Genomic DNA, 26,050 nt, shown 5'->3' with positions numbered 1-26,050 from the left:
AGAGCGATAAATGGTACCGATATTGGAAACCAATATTCTTTTTAAACTTCTTGTAAGATGGGCAATGGGTAAGCGCCAGGAGATATTTGCGATAGGAGCTTCGGTTTGCATGACCCCTTTTATGCCCGGGCAGAATGTCACGCCAAACTTTCAACACCGAAGCGAAGGCCATGCATACTTATATCATAAAGAACACACTTATAGGTTTCTGAACAGAAGATTCACTCTTTTATTTAAACACTTCAGAGTCATCACCTCAAATTTTTTGAATTTCTTTAACCTCTTACCGACTTAACATCTTTATAGCCTTCATGTATGTATATCCTTGCCGCGCATCTAAAAGATACAAGTTAACATCACCGTAACGAGAATATGTTCACCGAAGTACAAAGGCCGATCCTATTAACCGAAAACATCTCATGTGCTGGGATTCCGGTAAATATTTTCTCGCAAAATTTCGTAATTTTACTCCGCCACTTTTGCAGTGTTAGGGGGTCTCCTTTCAGCAGCCCCTCTTTTACATTGTTAGTTCACCACGTTTATTTTATTACATGCCCAGCCCTTCTCCGCTTCCTCCTTATTCTTCTTACTATAATATGGTACACCCACTTTGGTTTCTTTCTATGGCGCAAGCAAAACATCAAACAAAGCACAGCTGTCTCCCATGAACTGTTTTGCATACACACTTACAATAGGAAAGTCACAAATTGTAGTCTACGATTATAATAGCAAAATGTACAATTTTACAATAAACGTTCCAGAAAAACCGAAAATAATCGGGGAAATAAAAAACAAACCTGTAATGCGCCCAAGTAAGAAGCATTTGAAAGTGCGATAAGTCGTGGGATATGCCTGAAGGTGCCCAGCAATATTCGACATATGTAGTGAACGTCCCATGCGTGCCCAATGGAGTTTATCATGTGTCTCGGCGTATTAGCCTAGTGCAATGGCGGAAGTAGCGCAACAATGGTTAGGGTTTTATTTTTATTTTTTTAAGGCACCGATTGCTTTGAGGAAAACATTCACGAAGCAGTCGTGTCAAATATGTACGCTATATCCTAAGAGGGGCAATGAAGCCGGACTGCAGGCGGAGCCCGTTATCTTTTTTCTGAGCATGCATGGTATCCGCGGTATACGCAAGAGGCTCGATGTTTTAGACGATAGCAGCAGTCCTGCCAGCCTCTTATAATATAGTTGTGTTGGTGCTTGGCTTTCCCTAACAGTATTGCGTGTTTCTGCGTGGGGGAATAATTTTATTTTCTTCACAGTACTTGAGATATCAGAGGTAATTGTTGCTGGGCGCAGTACAACTCACCAGCATTGCTGGCTTGCTGCAGTTTTCCACGCGGTGTAATTAAGGAGGCCCCTTAGCAAAAACGCAGTCACTGTGCGTACCTGTACTACAAGCAATGTACTTGAGCGTAGTACTTCAACCTTTGCTCCAGGGCTCTGAAAGTGACAGTACAGTGAAAAGGTTTTTGCAAGAGACTGTGCGCGCTGGTAATATAGCGCTGTTGGGCAGGGTACCTTTGTATTTGTGTTTCGTTAACAGCTTCGACACATTCTCTAATTACTACGATCCACAACAACAGGAAAGCAAACTCATTACCACACTCAAAAAACACGGGCAAATAACCTTCTACAATATATATATATATATCGCGAAGATGAACATATAATAAAATATGAATTAGCAAAAGAATTCGCCTTCTCCCCAGAATATCGAAGACATGCGATCAAGTTCCCTTTTTTCGAAAAAATTTGATTTTTGTCCGCAGCACCTGTGGACACGGCACTGCTGGCCGATATTTCGCAGACCGAGCCAACGAGACACCTAGATCAATTTATGTTCAAGATCCCTGTGTAACAATAAGAATTAAGGTAGGCGCAGAGAAATTCATGGTATCAGTTTATGATGGTAAGGGAGAATATTGTGTTGAGTGCACGAGACGATATGATGCGGTTGATGTCAGAGGTCCATATAGAAAACAATGTAAATTTTGGCGAAAAAGAATCAGTCAATGCAGGTTTTTCAAATGCGAATCCGGCGTTAACATATTTGTTACGGGAGGCAGAAATAAGCACGAATTTTGTCTGAAGACGCTGTTTTACTGGCAGGACAACGGTGAAACTCAGCTGCTGTGCATTCTTTGAAGGCAGACGATGAGTCTACAAAAGCAGAATGTCTGCTTGGTTAGCTAACGCATACACATTATCTATGCGTTCAAACCATATCTGCAAACTTAATGTACACTTGCCTTGCTTCGTTCCTAAGAAAACAACCATTGCTTTAAGGTTGCGGCTTTTGCTAATGGGCTCGCCAGGGTTTCCCACTTCTGCGATATGTCGTTGTAGATTATGCATAAAGGCATGTACGCACTGGGTTCACGGTGTTAATTTGTGTCATTTAATAATGGAACACGACCTAATTAACCAGTTACACATTGTTTCACACCTGAGATCACCACACGAACAATTTTTAATTTTTTTATTATGGCGGCACCCAAACATGAGCCCCACATCGCCTTCAGACGTGCGCTTAAAAACTTGTAAAAACAAAAAACTTATTTTGGTGGTTCATCCATTGCACGGTGCTATGTGGGCGTTGCTGCGACACAATTAGCCTTACTAAGCATCCTTGCCAAAGTGTCAAGTACGTTTATCGCAGTGATGTGAGGAATTAGTGTGTGTGTGAGGGGGGGGGGGGGGGGGGGGGTGTGTGGCGGAAGGAGTTTCGCATGGAGTTATTGGCCAGAAGTATTGTTCAATTACATCGTTTATTTTCGGTGACGTCTTTTTTTCCCCACTCCCGTGGCCTACCTGATATTAAAATCGCGTAATATGTCAAATGAGTAAAAGCCTGTAGATCGCTCGTTGAACTTCGTTGTGAGCTCACTGATGCCGACACATCAGACCGTATAAATATTTTTTTTCTAATGAGCTGCGTTTGTGGCTTTTACGAAAAGGATGCGTCACAATGATAAGCACTGAGACACGGCGCAGGAGCGTAGAGAAAAAAAATTAATAAATGAACAGTTTTAGTTCATCATTAGTGATAGCAGTAGCTACGTTCATAATTATTTAAAACCAAGAAATACCTTCGTCCTTTAACACGCGTACGCTTTTTTAAATACAAACCACTGTTTTTGATTGTTGCGCAGGATCCAAGATTATGGAATCTGATGCGGAAGACCACAACTATAGGCACCACGGATATCGGGACACAGGAGGAGGTGGAGGTGGTCTCAATGGCGTGACGATCAGCCCCGGTGACATCTTCCAAATCACAGGATCTACACCGGCAGTTTTTGTTGGAAACTTAAGGAAGCTGTCGCAAGAACACGTCCACAGGAATCCGCACAACCATCAAGCGCGCCACACGTATCACAAAAGCCAGCAAAAGACTTGTTTGACAAACAAGAATGAATCCTGCAGAAATAATAACGTAGTAATCAGTCCAACAGATTTCTTCCAACTGGAACAGATCGATGACGGCAAGCCAAATAGAGGACTCAGCCTGGGCAATCTGTTCTCCACGGGAGGTAGTCACGCTTACACCGCTCTCACTCGAGCCCTGGACTCCTCAACATCCGCCAAAACACCCGTGGACTCATGCGGGGACTCTGGCACCTTAGACACGACCGGGAGCACCACGGCGTTGCTCGAGACCGCGGGACGTTGCTCGGGTGCCGACAAAAAAAGAAGGCAGGGTGAAGACGACGAGTGCTGTGAGCCGGCCTTCCTAGTTGGCTGGAACTGGCCAGCCATTCGGATTGGCTGCTTGTTGCTCTGCGTGTCTTGCCTTGTGGCCGTGCTTTGCGTCGTCGTGGGTGTCCTCCTGTTGAGACCTACACCATGCGACCCCGAACGCTCATGGTGGCAGGGGGCGGTCATGTACGAAGTGTTCGTGGCTTCATTTGTCGACTCGGACGGGGACGGATTCGGCGACTTCGCCGGGCTCACGTCGCGCCTGGGCTACATTCGGAACCGGATAGGAGCGTCGGCGATCCGGTTGACGTCCGTGTTCAGTGCGCTCGACTATCCGCTAGAGTACGAGCACATCATCGATTTCGACAACGTGGATCCTCACTTGGGGCACATGGAAGACTTCGCGATCTTTGTGGAGAGAGCCCACGAGATCGGACTAAGGGTGGTGCTGGATATAAACCTGGCAGTGACGAGCGACCAGCATTCCTGGGCAGCTCATTGGCTTCTGGACCCGTACGGCGAATACGGAAACTACTACGTTCTCATGAACGACTCGTCAATAATGGTGAGCCAAGTTTATATTTAAGCAAAGAAAGTGGTTCATATTTCATAAATTTCGAGAAATTAGCAACCCAGTCGTTTTTATGAGCTATTATCGCTATCAAACGTTTTTACAACTGCAGATTTATGTAATATTGCGTAATGTGGCCTCTCTTAATGTTTGCTAGTGCTAAATAGTGCGCCAAATTATAAGGCCGTCATTCAGCTTTGTGGTGATCGAAAACCATGACCAGATTACTAATCGATGGACGGCAATTCAAGAGCGCCAAAACAATCGTTGTGTGCGATGTTTTGTGATTAATTAATCTCTGAATGTTGACACTCGCTCCCCAGTTGGAAAAGAAGGCGCCTATTATATAAACACTCAAAAAACAAAAGGGTTGAAGGATCCAGGAAGCCGAATCGACTCTCTTAGATGCTGACGAGTGGCAGAGAAGTCCTCGGCGAGAAATGCACTATAAGAGATCATCAATGGCCAAGGACGTCATATCTTGTACAAAGGGCGCGCCCCGGGCACCGCTTCCTAAATTGTCAACCTCTCTGCAATGAATCGACACGTTGCGCAACAAAATGAGATGAGTAATTTAAAGAACTAGAAATATCATCCACCAGTTAGAGTCCTCACTGAGTCGTCTAGCCTTTCAATGTGGCCCTCGTTGGGAATTTATGAAATCGCATGTTTTGCGTCCATATATTTTAATGAAGGGAATTTTTAGCAGGACTGTTGGGAGCATAAATTGCGGCATAGTTTACATGATAACTAAAGGTCGGATATTTAAATATATAAAAAAAACATTATAGGCCTCCAAAGTTGTACAGCAGCATAAATGTTTATATAAAGGCGTATAATTTAAAACGAACTCGTTACCGGCCTCTATCTACGACACGAAAACAGAAAATGTTCTTGTTTATGACGGCGCAATGGCGGCTAAAGCCGACGACAATGATGAACAAGCCTTATGACAATCAATTGGCTTAATTCAACAAGTGCGGTGCTCAGATTCCAATGGCCACTATTGGTTTCTGGAGCGTAACACATAGTGCAATATTAAGGAAAGAACACCCGAAAGATGGGAGAACTTATTAAGAAAGCACTACGTTATTCTCCCTTACGCCGTTAAAAGACGACGCAAAAAAAACGACAAAATGATTTAACACAGGGGAGAGAACGATTTAATATGTCAACTTGACCCGCCGCGGTGGCTGAGTGGCTAAGGCGTTGCGCTGCTGAGCACGAGGTCGCGGGTTCGATTCCCGGCCGCGGCGGCCGCTTTTCTGATGGAGGCGAAAAGCAAAAACGCCCGTGTGTACGAGGTTTCGGCGCACGATAAAGATCCCCAGGTGGTCAAAATTAATCCGGAGCCCTCCACTACGGCGCGCCTCATCGCCAGCGTTGCGTCGGCGCGTTAAACCCCACAATCGATATGTCAACTTGTTTTTGCACAACTACTGTTAGCGCACATGAGGTGGTTGTGTTATATACAATGTTATTGTTCCAATTGTACATCCAAGACCTCGCTCCACTAAAACAATTCTCATACACATTTGAACATAATTTTTTAAGAGGTGCTCAGCAGCCTAACATAAAATCGATGGAAAAGTATATTTTAATTCCGGATGGCAATGAGAGTTTTAAAGGAGCCATGAAGACAAAATACAAGTTATGTTTATTAGAAAGACTGCTTAGTCCAGATAACAATGATACCAATATCCTTGCAATCTTCGAACAAATAACGGAGATATTAAAGAAAACCTGTGAAGCCGTGGCGACCCCCTGGCCAGTTTCCGGCAACTTTTCTATGACGTCACAGAATTTTGTTTGTGCGATTGGCGGCAGCCTAACGACACATAACTGGACGTCTGTAATGGGGCCTGTAGTTCCATTTGACCGCATCACTTGAATGCTAACGTGCAGAAAACGCACTGAAAATTATATTTTATTCTTGGCCTGTATGACTTCATTCTTGCTCATAACACTTCACTGTGGCGCAAAATTTGAAAGCTTTTAAATACTTCTTGCTTTTGTTTTGTTGACAAAACATCTTTTGTGGTTTTAATGGAGCTGAGTGAGATACTGAATCCTAGTTTTTTCAAATTAAACAAAGTTGTATTTTCTCTTAATGGCTCCTTTAAGGCGTAAGAACAAACAGCTCCGCAGTCATATGTTGTCGTTGGCTCTTCGATATAGCAGTAATCCGCTAACAAAGGCGTGCTGTATGCCCAACCGTTGCTCTGTAAATAAAGTTACATTTAGGTATGATCCTTTAGCTGAGGATCCTACTGCAATTGTTTGAATAAATCTATTTGGAGAGCACGCGGAACGTATTCCACGAATCAGTGTAAAATTGTGGAACATGATTTGGCTGCCGATTTCGATACTCCCCAAAACTGAAATGTGCGTGCAGGGAGAATTGCAGTCTTCTGAGTAGCCCCGCACACGTGCGTCGTCGCACAGAGTGATCGCCGTATCCCCGAACACACGAAGGCGCGCGAAATACTGAGGTGCCGCTGGGGGTGATGCCTCGCGTTTATAACACACTGTCATCCTCCGCTTACCTTGAACTTTATCTTCGGTGGCTTCTTCGTTTGTTCGGTTACCTCGTAGTACGGCGACGCCTGAGAGATTTACTCGCACCGTCTCGGTATACAGCCCTCCTCCTGGTAGTTTCGCCATAATTTCCTCCTTGGCCTTCCTGTTCGTTTTACCTGGTTGGTTTTGGGTTACCCCTTCGTTGGATTGGTTACAACGAGCGAAGGGGGTGCCGTTAAACCATAGGAGCGGCCGCATATAAGTTCCACACCAAATGAGACAACCGCCACATTGTCCAGATATTTCAATTACTATTTGTGTGGCTTCTCAAGGAGAATGGAGCTTGTACCCTGATAAGCAACGCTCCACGTAGACAGATGGTTTTGGAGCCTAGTTCTACTAGGAAAAGTGTTACGGTTTAACTGACGCTATGATCGCATAGTCCCCACCATCAGGAATGCGTGAAAGTTCTTTAAAAGAGATAAAAGCCTTCGTTTTCACAAAAGACCGATTGTAGTGTGTCGTTTATCTAACTATCGGGAAGAAGTTACAAGTATTGGCTTATCACTCTCGTTTCCCGTGTTTCTCGCTTCGCGTTCGCTTCGCGTTCGCCAACTGCTCGAGCCATAACAGCGTGGCGACTTATCCACTCCGGCGCGTTCCATTTCAGTGCTTCCAGCGGTTGATTTTTAGGATTTTTTTGCACCAGAAGGGTTGAAACCCATCGAGTTCTGAACAATCAATTTTGCCGGGAACATAAATATCGATCCCAACCTCCAATCGAAAGAGGAACTTAATATAGGCGTCTATTTTGAAAATGAATATTTATAGACATTTAGGCACAAACACCAAAATGGGCATCTGTAAGCATTAGAAAAACTAAATAAAAGCAATCATCAAACCTCTAATTCATGCGCATATATCATAGACAGGCGATCGGAGCGTGAAAAACAAAATAGAAATTTGCCTAACATCCAGTCTCTACTCATATCTGGACATGTGAAGTTAGCCAGGAACTGTTTTCTTGAATTATACCAAAATATAACCACTTTACAATCCAGAAGTGCTGGTGGGAGGTGTAGCGTAATTGTTTAAGTGTAAACGTGCTAGTCTTCGTAGTGTTTGGATAGGTTGTAATTACGCTTTACCTACAGCTTAGAACGTAGGTGGTGTACCCGTCTAAACGTACTACCGTCATGGCTGACAGACCACTCCTGCTTTCTCTTAGTAACAGCCTGTTCGCAACCGAGTGTGGAGCTCAAACTTGAGGATGGCTCCCTGGAAGGCAACAACGCCTCAGTATACGCACACACTTTTTTAGCTGCCGAAGGAAAATGGGAACAGGAACCAAACAGCGGTCACGTGTTCTTTAAAGGTACAAAAGAAATCACGAAGCGAGTTCACACGTCCTCAGTTACTCCCGCATTTTCAGCTACAGTGGTCGGGGAAACAACTGGAAGAAGCTGCTTCGCCGAGGCTGGTGTAGCTGCGGGGTTTTTTTCTTTTGCCCTAAGAAATGGCGCCATGAAAAATGGATGAATGTTGAGCAACGGCAAAAGCGCAGAAGAACCAAGTTTTAGCGGGGTTAACGTATGAGTGGAGTCACGGAAGGAGGAAAGAGCACAAGTAAACGAGCCGCACTCAGGATGGCGATCACGGCGTAGACCCGCGAGTGGAGGCTTCTGAACTTCCAAACTTTTCTTCCCGTGCCTGAATTATTCCGTACTTCAACCCAAGGCATCAAACTGGTGCTTGTGAAGTCATCACTGTGATGGCAACAAAAATGCAGTTTTCAGAACTGAAGTTTTATTCTCTATTGCCACATTGCTTCAAAATGTGAAGATGAGACATTTGTCCGTATTATTTGGTATTGAGATAGATTGGGTACTCGAAAGAAGGTGGCAAAGGAGCTAGGCTTCTTGGCGTTGCTAGGTTACTTAGGCTACTGAGTTTATAAGATGTTTCGCTTTTGTTCGTCAAACCGTTCTTAAACTCCATCGCACAGGCTCGCGTGATATCCTTATATTTAGAAGTAACAGCTCTTCCAAGACGCCTTTTTTTCTGCAGTCTTTAGCTTTTAGAAGCAGCCAGGGGGATGTTCTTCAACGCGCATGTTTAAAGCCTGAACTGTAAAATATTGGTTGAAGTGGAAAAATGTCTCGCATTTTGGGATCTTCATCACAAACACCACCACCAGCACCACGAGCGGCGTGATGATCATTATCATCACTATAAATCGCATCCCACTTGCGTTCATTCCAGCATGAAGGCCCCTACTAGCGAATTCGTTCTACTCTGGTCGTACGAATATCCGACTGCATCCTATGCAGCGTATTTTTTGTATTTCGCCAGCTGCTGTGATTTAAAGTTTAAAGACGACAGTCTTTTTGGGCTAGTTAAACCCAGACATTTTGGTCTGTCTGCCTGCCTGATTGTCTGTGATTTGATTCAGCCACCCAACGAAGTTCAAAGAAATTGTAAATAATAGTCTTATATACTCCTTGCAAAATCTAAATGTCCAGTGTCAGTGGTATTACTTTTCAACATTTTTGAACAAGATCAAGACATTACGCAAATATATGACAAAAAAATTAATCCGCAACTAATATTTACAGTGTCCTTTTATAAACAATATTTTAGATGCCTGATTTTTGCGTAATGAAATACTGCATCCACTGCAGAAAATAACTCACTCCGTCGGTTGTTGTCACTTGCGCCACAATAGCTTCTGGCGGCATTTTAAGAAATCAAGTCGCAACATTTACGAAAGGTTCCACGCGATAGGTTCTACGTTCTGCTTGGAACGCACGTGGAGTAGGGTAACGTGGTTCTATAAACGGTGAAGTAGGTCTGCTCGATTCTCGCGCGTATCCGTCATACGGCAGCACTGGCATCGAGGCATTTGGCGTGGAGCAGTGGAACGCGATAAATTTAAATTGACTTCAGTAAACTTCGAGCGTGTTTATCGTGGATACAGGAGCGCGACGGAAGACAAAAAGTACAAGAGGTGACCGGGAAAGCGAAAGGGGGCATCTATTTGGCAAATGTCGACAAAGACTGTCGTCGTTTGTCTACATTTGCCACGAAAGGAGCTGATACGCGACCAATTGTTTCTTGAGTTACTTGATAGTTTTACGTGCGACAGTATTTGGGGCTACTTGAGAGCGACAGTTTCGTAGAATTGCATTTTGGTCTACTTGATAGTCTTTCATACGGTAATCTTTCTACGGCTACTTAAACGCCGAAATTTCGGACTATCGCTGTCTATTTGTCTGTCTGCCTGTCGCCTCCCTCGATTCAGCTGCCCGGCCAATGTTGAGGCTGTTGTCAAAGAGGCGTTCACATTGGCAAAGCCATTTCGAAACATCCAAATATCCGTACAGCATAAATACTTTACAAAATTGTTCAGTAAAAAAAAGCCATCACGCATATCTGGTTGAACAATATGATTCCGTAAGTGATGCCTCCATGGTTCGTTTATTAATAAGTAGATGGATGCTTGACTTTTGCAGTATGAAATGCAATGTTTTCACAACTTTCGAATTAGGAACTTCGTAGTGTTTCGCCGCGGTACTGATGGCTCAATTTGGCAGTTACGCTTCGTGCACGCGTCCGTGTGTTTTCCAGTGTTACTGCCCGGTTGAGGCCCCTGGTCCGCCACCTATATTTTCCAGGTGCCCTCCGCGTTTCGTGTTTGGTTTTTCTGTGAATGTACTTTGTGCATAAATGGTACTCAGTCCTGCGTTATTGTAGACATTGTGTGCGGAGTGCACACAGCTCGGGAAACAAGTTTCCAACACTTTGCGACCATCGGAGTAGCCATGGAGGCGACGTGTTGACGCCAACATTGTCCTAGGAAACAAAAAGAAAAATATACGTGTACTTATGTAGCCGGGTCAGCAAAAGATATAGTCTTTCGACGACATTTTTTTACTAAATGGTACCCTCAGGGCCATACGGTATTACAGGGGGGAGTAGTTACGAACCAAACAGAAGAGAGGATGTGCTTTATACGAGCCGCAGTTTTAATAGTGCTTACACAATACTAACTAAGGTGTTTTTGAATAGTTGGTGATATTGGATGGTGGCCGTCAGTGCGGAAAGATTGTTCCATTTAATAAGTGAACGAGGTAATGCATTTGAAGGGTGGGAAATCTACGCTTGGGAGGCGGGCCAATAAGGACAGGATAGGACGGGCGCAGTCCTGTACCTTCCTTAATGTCTTATCTCTCGCACACTGTTTTTCCACCCTTCAAATTCAGTACCAACTATCCAAACAACACGCGTTAGGGAACGATGTAAGCAAGAATGAAAAACTGCTGGTTCAGCCTGATGGTACACCTACTTTATGAACATCATCCAAACCTGCTGAGGAATACTCTTGAGGCAATCGTGCAGGAATGTATTGTGAAATAATTTACGAAACAGTCTGAGGCGAACGATCGTGCGTCTGGATGCTAAAGATGGCGGGTTACGGTGAGATTTCGTTGCGGCGATGCATGCTGTTTGATTAAAGATTGTTTCCAGAGAAGCAAGATACGCCCCCACATTCTTTTGGTTCGCATTTACTTCATTTTTCGTTCCTTGATACCCAATTTCACAAGCAGATGGTGCCTGGTCGTCGGTCCGTCACGTTACTTTACCTGCATAATTACATCTGTTCTCTTTTCTTGAACCAAAATGTCATTGAACCGAGTTTGTTTCCTTGGCCTTACTATTTTCGGCCGTACTACTTACGGCCGTACTTGGCCGTACTAACACACCACTATTTTCCCAGGGCTAGTTGGCATATTCCGCCTTGTTTTCAGCGTAGGTAGATAGACCCCAGTTTCGCCCCATATGTCATCTTCGACATGAAATTGGTTGTATACTATTCATAATAAGGACTTGAGTAGCGTAGTGCTGGCGGTTCCCAAATAGTTACCAATTGAATCTCATACCATGAAACGGTGTGACAATTTTATTCTCATCAATTGGGTAAATACCAAGGCATTGGCGACGATAGTAATAAGCATTCACTTTTAAAGGCGTTTGTTATCAACTTCTAAGGTGAATTTAACAGCACAGTTGTTTACGTCGACACAAAATCCGTCCGTCGTAGAGAGAAAACCCCAAAGCCTCAAGAAAACAAAGTGGATAAAACTCCCGGTATCAAATCAGGGACTTGACACCATGAAACCGGCAACCTAACCATTCGGTCACTCCAAAAGCCCGAGGGGTCGAAGTTGGCAAGGTGGGGAACAATAACATGTGCGGGCAATTGGAAAGACACAAACGCCCACCATGGTCACAAGGAAAGCTTTCTACCGTTACCAGCCAATGGTTTCGTCGTGGCGTGCGCCACAAGAAACTTCTAACGCGCCTGGCCAGGGGGAGGGCGCTTTTAACTGACGAAGCACAGTGTAGATGGCGCGTCGAATGGACGCTATTACCCAGCTTTTCCCGCCCGTCGTAGCCTACTCAACCCGGAGAGGGCATTGCCGGGACCATTCCGGCGGCTTTGTTGTCTGCTTCTGCGACGCTTCATTGGGCCTGTTGTGGCTCAGCTTCGCGTTCATTGCAAGCTTCCATCGCACGACTTGATTAACTTACTTGTTCGACAGCGCCTTCTGAGTAACCCCAACGCGGCAGAATTAAGTGGTCGTACAGCACAAATACGCCAAGGATTGGTTTGCAGGGTGGGAAAACAAAATGTAAAGACCACATACAGATATCGGGCCGCTAGAGGAGCGCTACGTTTTGCGCGCGGATTGCCGGGAATGGGACCCCGTTTTCGAAATCGGTGAACACCAATTCGGTTGTGTAGTAACGCTTATTAGAAAAGGTCTAAGAACCAACTCGTGCTGATCTTTGTTTTGTTAAGGCGATAGATTGCCCTATGGCATAACAGGGATGTTTAAAGGTACAACATAGCACAGTTGCACGCAGAAAGCCACGAAGAGACCGGTAGTGAGGTCCCAAAATACAACGCTTAAGGTCGACGGGTCTAACAGTTTGGTGCCTTGTGCCTCGGAGGTGTTGGATTCTGGTGTTTGTAAGACCTGAACAAGTCCACAAAAGGTGTTTAACGTCAGCTTCTGGCGCAGGAGTCACACAGAAGTGGCAGGTCTCCGCAAGTGGTTCTGATCAATAGCGATTTTAAAAGTTCCCCCGGATTTCTCGTAACTGGCTCACTTACTAAACTAACCATTTCAAATCGTTATAAATGGGAATCAGAGCTCACATGACGAATTGCCTCGGTGTGGGCACTAGCTTCGCACGGTGGTGCAGCATTGAGGCAGCACAACAAGGTGGCTAGGTTCCAAATTCTCACCCTTGGAAACACGCTCCTCTGGGGTGTCTTTCTTCAGAATCATGGCCGGGTTACAGCGGCGGCTTCAGCCGTGCAGTGGCCCACACTGCCCAACCGGGACGACGCCCCCGCGAATTACAGGTTACGCCTGCCAGAATCTCTGGTTTCAGTCTTTGTAGAGCCAGGTGTGTTAATTCAAGTGACGTCGCTTGGGCAATTGTTGTGGATGTCGTTTACAGTTTTGCTTTACAACCACTTTTCTAGCGCGGATTGGAGCCCATCTTGTACAGAACGCCATTGATACCACAAAGGATTTTTCCCCTGATAATATAAAAATAATGCAATATGATTAACGGGAGATAGTTGGTCACGTGAAATGTTGCATGGAAACGAATTCGCATTGAGAAACCATATTACCATGCTCTTTCCCCTTAGTTCTTAGGGTTCGAGGTATTTTGTACGGATCCCCACGTATTGAAAGCCTTTTTTTTCCCGTGCCATTGCCGCCATGTGGGGTGCCTGTTGTATAATAATTTATTTTTATTTTTCAATGCTGATCTAGTCATACTGTTGGTGGGTTTAAGGCCATTTTCATCTCATTTAACTTCGTTATTATATATTGTCTGTTTGCTTTGTGCTTTGGGCGGCTTGCAATAACGGTGGTTGAGTTTTATATTTCCATTTTTCTTGCACTGGAACGGTATGATTACTTCTGAAATAGTACGCACTGATCAAAGAAAAAAATTTCTATGGCGCCTGCGCCCTATAACAAAACAAACGGGAGGAAATGGAAAGACAGTTATCCAAACCAACGTGTCAAAGCAAAAAGAATATTTCGGTTCCATTATGATCACATTTTATTTAAAACAATCGTTCCGGTTCAGTTCCTGTTGGACTAAATAAAGTTCCAAACCTGTTCTCGCACGGGTCCACATCGTGTGAACCGGTTCGCGAACCCGTGCAATGAATTAAATCAATAACAAACTCGAGAAAAATGTGTTCTGTTCGAGAGCTACCATTAGAGGAAAAGAAAATTTTAATTCATTCAAATAAGAGCGTTTTCACAGTAACAGTTGCGCAATATTGAAGGCAACTGTAAGTTATTAGGCCCGACAACAAACAATACAGATAAAGGGTATTTTTCAGCCACTTGACCGCCAAGCCCTTATGTTGTAAAGGGGTTGCAAAAACTCACCGCCAAGAGGCCGGAGTGTGCGTTATATGTTTTACCATTTTCCTTATTTATAAAGAATTCTTATTCTCTCTAAGAAATCGCCGATCACGCAGACCGTTTCATCTCAGGGTTTAGTCTTGTGTACCGGTGCGTCACCTGTGTACATAAGCAGTGAACATGTATAAATACCAGGGGTGTACGTATTCCCATAAGCGTTTGAAAAGAAAAAACAATAAATATAGTTTTACGCCTGTGAAAGTGGACAAAACAGCGGAGCTGACTTAAGCGCGACGGCGGCCACCTGCACCAAACGCGGAGGTCTCTCACAACGCCCATCGCCACGGTGTACGTCCTCGAAGCTGACCCACGCAGCTCTAATAGTTTATCGGCGCATATATGTGGGGTGGTATTTCGCCGCATGCCGCGCCGCACGCGCCGTGACTGCGCACTGGACTTCCGTGGTATTGTCTCGGGAGCACTTCTGGGCCCGCGGTTAGAGTAAGACGCCTTTATGCACTTTTTAAGTGCAAATTACGTTATGGGCTCGTCTGGTTGTCGTTGCTCGCCAACGGTCGATGTCAAGCGACTGGCGCGATCATGCGGTGCAGCGAAATAGCGGAACCAACTAGAGCGTGATGTACCGTCGAGAGCGGGTCACTCTATGGCTTCGAAAACCACTCGGATTAAATAGTCATAACCGTTCGAACCTCGTGAACTTCTGGCGCTTGTCATACATCTCCCCGTTGTTTAGTGCAAAGAAAACTGCAGGTACATTTAAGGTAAAATCTGTGTATATAACCAGCAGCCCTGACGTGCATTTAGATAGGAATGCTTGTTGGGTTGGTTTTTACGATAGTAAGCGAAAGAAGCCGCTGCTCAAGAAAAAAATCGCGCATTCGAAATACAGCAGAAAGGCTCCAGCCGCGCATGAAAAAAAATGTCGCGTTCGAAATCGCGCAAAACAGACACATCATACGAAATAAAAGCAAGAACAAAAAGAAATGAACTCCCGCTGCCACAGTTTTAGGCAGGGGGCACGTGACCACGGCGAAGGGGGCAAAATTTGAACGGCATATTCTTCCAGAGAGGAGTGAGACAGGCCGTCGAAGAGCCTGATGTGTGGTAGCAGTGAGCATATAATAGCGGCACCACCGATTATGTCGAATCACTGCTCTGCACTTCTGACAGCTGTCACATTCAGTGGACCGGCTTTAGTTTTTGTTTTAATAGCCTTTATAAGAGAACATATCCGCGCAGAATTGATTGCTGTTCATTCATTTAGATAAGAAACTGAAGGGGTAGGGGGAATAGCAACCGGGAACAGGTATGAAAACAAACGATACCGAAATCGCATTTGTACTTCCTTTTCCAATGTCAGCACATTACATTGACACTTGTAAACAAATCACTGACCGATTCAGGAATTGCCCACAACGAAACGAACAGTTTTAACGTCACCACTCTGAACGAACGCTTAAACTACGTCGAAACAAGTGCAAAAGGTCTTGCTGTCATTTCTTGGCATTCTTATCAACAATTACATTGAAGTACCTGCACAACACGGCAAATTGCAACGCTCTGTATTAAAAGTATCGAAAATGTTTACGATGCAGTTCCTCTTGAAACGTTTTTGCATCGAACACCAAACCTAGAATACCGTATACCGAATCTAAGATACAAGTACTTTGCACCGGGATACAATATAGAGCCCAAATGTTCATTACACTAGACTCTAAATATTCTACCATGTGCCTAACACGCTACCTGTATTGAAGCAAATCTTGGGAACCTTAAAACTATTGGCAACACATATTTTAGTAGTACTTGTGTATGAAATATATTTATTTTTGTTTAGGATGGCTTCATTTTCGCGGTGATATAGTAGATTCTGACTTATATTCGAGAGGAACAATCCAGGTCCACCTAATATAATGGGTTTCGTAGGAGAAAATGTTCAGGTAAATTACCGATTATCTGTACGTAGAATGAGTCCTCTTCGCCCAACCTACAACTATTAGGATTCCAGACAAAGCTTTAGCGGTACCAATTTAATAAGTGAAGATGATTAGGACAGCGCCGGAGCAAGAAACCCCACAAAAATGTTCTTTTGGAGAAACTTCGGCGTTCAGGACTTCCGAACAGACATGGTGACTAAACAGCGCAGAAGACGAAACACAGAGAAGAGCAAAAAACAGGACGAGCGCTGACTATCAACTGGGGTTTATTGGAAAAGAAACATATTTATATACAAGGTCACAGGTAAAAAGCGCGTGCACTCCGTTGGTATCACCTCAGACAATCAGAAAAAGAGTGAACAAGCAGAATCAAAACCTTTATCGGCAATCAAGAAAAGCTACTTCTTTCTCTTGCAAACATACTGAGGCATGACTAATGCAAGCGTCACCGAGCTTTGTTATGTGTGAAGCCTCTATTATTTCACGTTTACGCTGATTAGAATGATTAAAAAGAATGACAGTTTTATCAAGTATGGGCTCGCATGAAGGCGTGGAGCAAGACCGACAGTGTTCTGACATGTGGGACGTCGGCGTTCCCTTCAACGAATTGAAGTGTTCTCTTAAACGTACATTAATACAACGGCCCGTCTGGCCGACGTATACCCGTCCACATGATAACGGTATTTGGTAAACAACACAAATACAACAAGTGACATACTTATTAATGTGTTTAACCGAGCAATCTTTGTAGTTATTGGCGCCGGAACCTTGCTTCTTTCGGTTAACTAAAGCACACACTCTACCGAGTTTATTTGGGGCAGATATGGCAACCTGCACCCCATATCTAGACGCTATCTTCTTCAACCTATGGGTGGTCCGGTGAATATACGGAACAACTTGATAAACACATACTTGATAAAACTGTCATTCTTTTTAATCATTCTAATCAGCGTAAACGTGAAATAATAGAGGCTTCACACATAACAAAGCTCGGTGACGCTTGCATTAGTCATGCCTCAGTATGTTTGCAAGAGAAAGAAGTAGCTTTTCTTGATTGCCGATAAAGGTTTTGATTCTGCTTGTTCACTCTTTTTCTGATTGTCTGAGGTGATACCAACGGAGTGCACGCGCTTTTTACCTGTGACCTTGTATATAAATATGTTTCTTTTCCAATAAACCCCAGTTGATAGTCAGCGCTCGTCCTGTTTTTTGCTCTTCTCTGTGTTTCGTCTTCTGCGCTGTTTAGTCACCATGTCGCAACACCAACTCGCCCAACTTTCCATCCTGCTGCACTTCCGAACAGGATGACAAGTGTCTCGAACGCCGTTCACATCCGTCCACATGTACACCAGTTTTTAGATTGATGACACTGACTTAGGAATGTCCATAAAACACAAAAAACACACTCCTTGTCCGTGAACAGAAGCTGAAAACTTGTAGAGACGCATCCAATGATTTAAGAATATATTTGTAGCTTAATGGTGCAGCCAAATTTCCTTATTACAGTATATTTACTGTGTTCAATGATAACTGCTGGTAGAAGGCGTAGCCAATTCAAACCAGATTTCAAGAAACTTCTTCCTAATGTTTCGATGACAGTTCCAATATCTGGAGACTGTGGTGACTAGTCGAAGCTAGGGAAACTTCCATAAACTGCGCTCCAAGACTGCGAAAACCTGAACTCTCGCTGGGCATATGGATTATTACGATAGGTAATGAAGATTTCTGGCGTCTGGCACTTACGAATCCAGAAGTTTGGTAAACCAAATGGAGTTTAGAGCAGCACCACAATTTTTGACAAAATTTCGTCATTTCTAAATTTTCAGACGCAAAAACGTAGGTAATAGATCGGACGAAACAGACTGGAAAACGTCAACCTCATCATAATGTATCCCGCCGCCAAATAATGGGAGAAAAACTACAAGTGCAAACAGTATATTCTAGATTTGTTGCCAGAAAGCCAAGCCCTCAAATATTTTAATGAAAAGCTCATTATTTAGAAGACAAAAATAGAAAATAATTATATATCTTTACCGGTTTCTTAACAGGTATATGGCACGCAATAACTTAACCATGGTTAACATACAGCATTGTATACGTTTTCTGGGGAAGTTACGTAAGGGAGCACCGAACTGGGGCTTTGAAACCTCCGGTGAGTGGTAAGTGTAGGCATCGTATAATGTCGGCGCACCATCGACAAGCTCGGTATGATCAACAGCCGTTTCTACAGGCAGTAGTCTTTGAATTGCTGGCGTGTGACGGTAACGTTTTATCTACTCGAGTATTGAATTTTCCTGTGCTCAAAAGCAAAGAAAATCACCCTAACGTAGTAAATATCGCCAATAGGTTTTTAGGGCGCGGCCCTTTGACACCCGCTCGTGGGTTTGGGGCGTCGCCGTCGGTGTCATCACATGAACGATGGCAAGTCCGAATAGTGAAAGAAATCAGAGAAGGAGACTATCCAGAAATTGGGATGGGAGGGTAACTCGCCGTGGCGGCGTGAGAAGCTTCTCCGAAAGTGTGCGGGGGGGCAGGAGGTAGTATGCTGTGCCCGCAGGAGACGCTCGACTGCGCGCCGCTTGGCGAAAACATGAGGGGGATAGGCGTTACGATGATGTGCGTTCGCTTCCTCATACTTATGTCCCGGTCAAATCCTGAGAAGCACTTAGCGCCGCCGACGCAGAGGCTCACCTAGCTGCCGTCTAGAGAACCCATGAGTGAGCGCAGCCTCAGCCCACTGCAGCCATCAGGAGTGAGTGCTGAACTGCGGGTGACGCAACTGGTCGTGCGCATATGCAGCGTTGTTGTGGAACACGCACATGCGCTCTCCTCCAATTCTTACTGAGAACTGAGCGATGCAACTGGTGGAACTGCGTTGTCTGCCGCTGCTGCTAAACTAGCTCTCATAGCGGAGGCTCCACACCGCCGACGCCAGAAACCCGAAGGAGGTCTGAACAATGAGCGAGGCAACCGGTGCAGACGCTTCCGCAGCCACTGCAAATACAACTTTTCTGTAACCGTATAAATATGTCCGTGTGAAATTCTTTGCCTCAATATATTTTGCACAGTCAAAACAGCTAAACAGCTGCAGCCGAATATTTTATTACAGAGTATTGCAATCGCCAGCCAATTTGTATTCTAAAACTTTTCTACTGAAAAATTAAAATATGAGTGGCTTTCCCAAAAGGGACACCTAACTGTGCCTCCACAACAAAAAACAGTTTAGTAGGGAAACATCTATGTAAAATCGCTTAATTGCCATTCTATGAGTGTAAGATGCACTATATTCATAAAACACAGCAATCAAACTTCGAAATGTTGTATGGTCGCATCCTGCATCCGTTACTCAGTTGTGGAATGGTTTTGTTCTTAGATCTTTTATCTGCATATGACGCAGTAGGGCCAAAGCGAAGGTGTACGTCAGTGAGATGAACTCATACCGACAGAGTTCGTACACTACGTTTCTTCCACGCCGCCTGCACGGAAGGAGGGTATTCCGCGTCCATTATGGGGGTTTAAATGTACGTGCTTAACTTCCTGTTTGTCGTTGACCTTTTTTGCATTTACCGAGGCGCCAGTACATGAAGTGCTTTGTGGGCTATCTACGACGCGCGAATATAAAACCGACGGTGTGGAGATGCCGGCAGTGGGGCTACTGTACTAGGTGCAAATGAGCTCTAGCGGCACGCAATGCGAACTCCTTTGTTAGCAGAATAACAAAGGAGAAAAGTCACGGTGATGAGGAAACAAGGTTTGGCGTCGCCCTCGAGGAGTGCGGTTATGTCGAGTTCTGGTTAGATAATCACAAGAAAAAACGAAGCACGTAATGTCGAGCGGAAAGTCTTGAGAACCAGGCCACGAGCACACGACAGCTGTGAGTGTTAGGCAAATAAAAATGCCCATGCTGAGCTACACTCCCTCGACGTCAAATTACTGTTTTCGCGATGGAGGTAGCTGAGGTGATTAGTACAGGGCGAGATAGTGATGGTTTTTTGTGGAAGACATGCACAAATGGCGCCTTCACTTACGCCGTCATCACCCAAACAAATTCATGGGAGATAGCATATGAATAATCTAAAGAAGGAAGCATGGGTACTGGACGGTAAGGTCAGTAGTACCTTATTATAAATCAGTTATCTATTTTTTGTTAGAGCATATCAAGGCGCGCTTACAGGAATATAAGGAGGCTATGTGGAGGTCATTTTCAACCCATTGCGTCCAGCATTTCCAGAATTTATGGTGACTACACTCATTTCATTGTAATTAGGTGTCCTCTGCTGGGAAACATCTATGGTCAGCTAGAGCTGGTACGTAATTGCCGTGACACATGAACATGGTGTTTCCAATGTTTTTGAAGGAATTACGGGGATTTGCTACTGGCGTTGAAAAAAACAGCATAATACTGCCATGACTGTGAGGCTGTATCCGCTCTCAGCGGAATCATATTAGCGGTGAATTTGATAATGCACTCAAATAAGTAGAAGAGGGTTTCGGGCCACTAGGAGGCAACAAAGACGAGAAAGAAGACGATGCTAACTTTAACTTGCTTTCTTTCGGGAACAAGTTCGCCTTTTCTGAATAAGCGCGCTCCTTTCACCTGGTACAAACCCTCAACGTGTACGCTCAGCGTTACATAAGTCGTAGAGGTGCTTGGCATAATAATACCCCAATCATAAAGCCCGGCTCCCGTCGAAGTGTCGCCCGTTCACAAGCGCACCAGCTGTCTCCTACTCGGATTGCCGGCGGATTGCGGCCTCCTACCTGATCGGCGGCCAGGCAAAATGACAGGACGCAACGCCGGCACTGTGAATGCGAACCTGACTGACGCCCTTCGCCGTTACGGGCTGCAACAGCCGCGTACACCAAAAGCATTCAACGGCAAGTCTTACGATGGTATGGAAGACTGGTTGGACGACTTCTAACGAGTAGCCACGTTTAACGGCTCGGACAATGGCTGTAAACGGTGACACGTGTACTACTCTCGTAAGAGAGAGAGAGAGAGAGAGAGAGAACTTTTTTTTTTGTGCTGGAAAGGTACGTTCGACTAGCGCCAGTGCTTGGTACGCCAGATCGGGGTGATTACAATGCAATGAATGGAATGAGGAAGGCGCGCGAACGTGGTTTAAGAACCATCAATCCAAATTTTTGTCGTGGGAGGAGTTTCTTCAGCATTCACTAGGGACTTTCACGAGCAGCGACCGCAAGAAAAAGGGTGAAGCTGCCCCTCAAGTGAGTAATCAGCGCCAGAACTAGAGTGTCACTGTGTACGCAGAGGATATGGCCCAACTTTTTAGGTGAGCAGATCCTGCAATGACGGAAGATAGGAAGGTCCGGCACCTGATGCGTTGCGTAAAGCCACACATCTTCGCCTGGCTTATACGGAGTCCCCCGACAACGGTTGCGGAATTCGTCGGTAAGGCTGCAGCAATTGAGAGGTAACTTCACCAAATGTCCCGAGAGTACAATCGTGAGCAACCGGTCTTGTCCTGCGTAAACAAATGGGCAAGCCCTGGACTGCGCGAGTTCGTAAGGCAAATTGTGCGTGAGTAGCTCCAGAAACTGCAGAAGGAACCTGTGTCATCGTCTTCGGTGTCCATTGTGGTAATCATGAGGGATAAGGTAAGGAGAGCTGCGCGGACCCGGAAAGAAGTGTCGTGTCGTGGGAGGGTGAACCACGATCGTCGTACTCCGCAGACTTGCAGCAAGCCGCTTGCTGCACCCCTTCAACAGTCGCCACCATCGCGACTCAACCTACTTTGGCGGTGATACGGCGCAGCGCTCCCTACCTGACACAAACAGGCCGTCGGAAGAGTGACCTGGGGCTCACCCCTGACTACAGGCCCGTGTGCTTCTATATCGGAGAGGAAGGGCATGTCTACTGCACCTGCTCATATCACCGAGCTGGCCTGCGGGGATTCGCGCCTGTTGCTCCGCCCCCGCGGAACGAACAGCGACCGCCGGAGATCGCGGACTGCATCGCCAAACGCCGCACCGCCTTTTACCTCAGTCCCCTCTTTTCTATGAAAAGAAAATAAACTTCACTTGACTTCACTACATCGCGGAGCGCCGCAACACGTTTCTACCGGAGTACTATGCCGAACGCGAGAACACGTTTCCGCCCCAACTCGTTACCAGATCATTGAGCTCCAAGAAGGCTAACGAAATTTAATTCTCGGCATGAATTTTCTGCGAACAAATGGGGCTGTTATTGATCTGCAAAAATACGGAATTACCTTCTCGACAAAATTAGCCATAGCGAGCCACATTGAAGACAAGCGGGACGAGGCGTTATGCATTTTTGATAACGATGTCACTATACCCGCCCATGCTAGCTTGTTAACGTTAAAAGCGACGTTTTCGAGGACTGCGAAGGCATCGATGAAGCCAGCGTTCGGTTGCTTCTTGTGAAAGGCCTACGTGTTGCAAGGGGATTCGTCATCCCGCAGAAGGGATGCACGCACGTCCTGGTCACTAATTGTTCAAATGAGCGTCGAGATCTTACGAAAGGTACCACTATCGCGTTCATCGAGGAAGTCGCCGATATCACTCACGTGGGCGCGTCGAACACTGCATACATTAGTACCATCGCACCTGACCTGGGGATACCTGTGCAAATTAACCAAGAACTTATGACAGCTCAAGTTGAAGCCTTTCAACATTTGGTAAAGGACTTCTGTGCCTGCTTCGCCACGTCCTAAAAGGTTTCGGTATACTCCCATTACGGAGCATTGCATCGTGACAGATGAATCCCTCAGACCTATGCACCCACAGCCCTACAGGGTGTCGCCCAAAGAGAGGGAGGCCCTTAAGACACAGTTCAAAAAGATGCTCCGCGACGACATTATTGCGCATGGGCATGGTCCCCACCCGTAGTGCTTCTGAGAAAGAAGGACAACACCCTTCGCTTCTGGGTCGACTACCAAAAATTGAAAAGTGTCACTAAACGCGATTGTTACCCGCTTCCGCGAATAGGCGATATGTTAGACCGTTTACGCGACGCTAAATTTTTCTCATTCCTGGGCTTAGAATCTGGCTATTGGCAATCCGAGGTTGACGAGAGAGACAATGCTATCAAACCTACCGGCGGCTTTTACGAATTTAAAGTCCTCCCGTTCTGCCTGTGTTCTGCCCGGGCAACGTTCCACCGAATGATAGATTCGGTGCTCGCAGGACTGAAGTGGCAGACATGCCTCGTTTACCTAGACGACGTGATAGTGTTTTCTCGCTCGTTTGAAGAATATTTGACACGGTAAATTTTAAAAATCCTTCGGGAAGCCACCCGCTGTGCACAGTTACTATCAAGCCTGGAAAATGCCACGTTGCATTCCAGGAGCTAAAATTCCTTGGACACGTGAGTGCTCAAGGAGTGCGCTAGGATCCTGAAAAAACAAATGCTGTGAGCTTCTTGCCTATACCAACTGGACAGAAAGCTGTCCGACGCTTCTTGGGCCTTTGGAGGTTATTATAGGTGCTTTGTGGAAGGGTTCGCTGGGATTGCGGAACCACTCACTCGCCTTACGAAAAGCGACGTACCCTTCGTCTGGACTGAGGGACAGCAAGCAGCGTTCGATGAACTGCGGAGACCCCAGCAAACTGCCGCATACTTGTCGCACTTCAACGAGATAACCGACACGAATATCCGGACAGACGCCTGTAACGTCAGTAACGTTGGCATTAGTGCTATCGTGGTACAGTGGCAGCAAGGTACAGAGAAGGTTAAAGGCTACGCAAGCCACACGCTATCCAAAGCTGAAAGCATCTATCCATAAATAGAAAAAAGATTGCCTTCCGGTGTAATGGGCTATAAATAGATTCCAACCGTACCTTTACGACAGGCCTTTCTCAACCATTAAAGACCACCATGCCTTGTGCTGGCTTGCTAACCTCAAGGACCCGTCCGGTAGACTCGCTCTATGGAGCTTGCGGCTACAGGAATACGACGTGATTGTTGTATACAAGTCGGGAAACATGCATACGGATGCCGATTATTTGTCCCGAGCACCGATTTCACCGATGCAAATGAAATGTAAGAGGATTTCCCGTACGTCGGAGTCGTCCCTACAGCAGACGTGGTCCATCACCAGCAGCAGGACGCGGATCGGAAGCTGCGGATCGAACTCCTTCGCGGTAACAAACCGCAGTACCACGCTTATTTCTGCGATGTTTACCTCCATATCTTCTGCGAAACAACGTGCTGTACAAACGAAGCTACAAAACAAACGAGCACTTTCTTCTGGTTGTGCCATCTGCTATTCGAGGAGAAATATGACAAGCCCAGCATGAAGAGCCTTCCGCCAGACATCTGGGGGTTAGTCGCACATTCGCAAGGATCCATGTAATCTACTATTGGCCAAACCTGCTTAGGTCAGTACTACAGTATGTGAGCACATGCTGTGATTGCCAGCGCCGGAAGAAACCTCCTGTAAGGCTAGCAGGACTACTTCATCCACTTGATCCTCCCGATTCACCGTTCCGACAGGTTGGGATGGATTCCCATTATCGGCGTCGGGGAATAAGTGGATCATTGTAGCCACCGATTACCTGACGCGTTATGCCGAGACCAAGACCCTTGCCAGCTGCACCACCCCAGAAGTCGCGAAATTCTTTCTTAAAGGCATTGTTCTGCGCCATGGCGCACCTATGATTGCTTTCACCGACAACCTTCTGGCAGCAACCTCCTGGCAGAATACCTGAAAGTTGACTCACAGCGCTCATCGCGAATGCACCGGCTACCACCTCCAAAGCTATGGCCTCACAGAACGGCTTAACAGAACATTTCCGGACATGCTCTCACTGTACGTCGATCTGGAGCACAAGAACAGGGACGAAATTCTACCATATGCCACATTCGCCTACAACACTGCCTTGCATGAAACCACTCGCAGTACACCATTTGAACTTGATTACGGGCGCTGTGTGAGGACAACCATAGATGGGATGTTGTCGGTTGCACATGATGTCAAAACTAGCACGGATGTAGCGGAATTTGTGCAGGGGCCGAAGAAGACACCAGCTCGCACGTCTACGCATTCGGCGCCAACAAGAAGCAGACTCTGAACAATACAATAAGGGCCGCCGCCACGTCGATTATCGACCCAGTGACCTTGTGGGGCTCTGAACACCGAACTGTCGCCGATGACTTTCAGAAAAGCTGCTTCGCAGATACTCCCTACCGTATCGTATTATTCGCCGTCTTTCAGATGTCAATTACGGGGTGTTACCCGAAGACACCAAAGCACGTTCGCCGCGCCGGAGGACTGCCCCGGAAGTTGTGACTGGGGTGCTCATTCAGCCGTACTATACCCGAGCGTGGGGCCTCCATGAATGAAAAAGCGCTACATGGCCTGGTATATCCTACCCCAGTACGCCGCCGGCATGACTGCTACTCCTTTCTTTTGCAGTTGTCCAATCGCAATGGCATCGGGTGCATGCCAACTAGGGAGGGGGATGCCATGACTGTGATTCCGCTCTCAGCGGAATTCTGTTAGCTGGGATTTTGATAATCCACTCGAAGAAGAAGAAGAAGAAGAACAAGAATGTTTCAGCCCGCCAAAGGCCGAGGCCAAAAGATGAGAAAGAAGTGAAAGATGACATTGAATGGCTTGCTGTCGGGCCCAAGTTCGCATTTTTTGAATAAACGCACCCTTTTCACCTGGTACAAATCCTCAACGTGTCAGCTCACTGCTACAATATCACACTGTACTCACGATGTTAGACGCAAGCCAATATGCTGCTGCAGCACGTCTACAGAGCGCAGAAGTTATTGAGCTCTCAATGACGGAAATTCAGCTGCATTTTTCAGTTCAGGGATGAAAACTATCCGGGATACT

General features: G+C 45.8%; 1 protein-coding gene across 1 annotated transcript in view; it reads left to right on the top strand.

The window, feature by feature from the left end:
- LOC144177974 (trehalose synthase/amylase TreS-like) overlaps positions 1-26,050 on the top strand; it is a 205,794-nt gene that overhangs the window by 157,029 nt on the left and 22,715 nt on the right. Inside the window, exon 2 of the mRNA XM_077705532.1 lies at positions 3,162-4,273. Within this exon, the coding sequence (XP_077561658.1) occupies positions 3,173-4,273 (1,101 nt within the window). The 5' untranslated portion in view covers positions 3,162-3,172. The remainder of the gene's footprint in view (positions 1-3,161; positions 4,274-26,050) is intronic.

Source organism: Haemaphysalis longicornis, unplaced genomic scaffold, assembly GCF_048455015.1.
Source record: "Haemaphysalis longicornis isolate Haplotype H1 unplaced genomic scaffold, Haemaphysalis longicornis Haplotype H1 scaffold_36, whole genome shotgun sequence".
In the NCBI taxonomy this organism is placed as follows: Eukaryota; Metazoa; Arthropoda; class Arachnida; order Ixodida; family Ixodidae; genus Haemaphysalis; species Haemaphysalis longicornis.
This window is presented reverse-complemented; position numbering and strand designations above follow the sequence as displayed.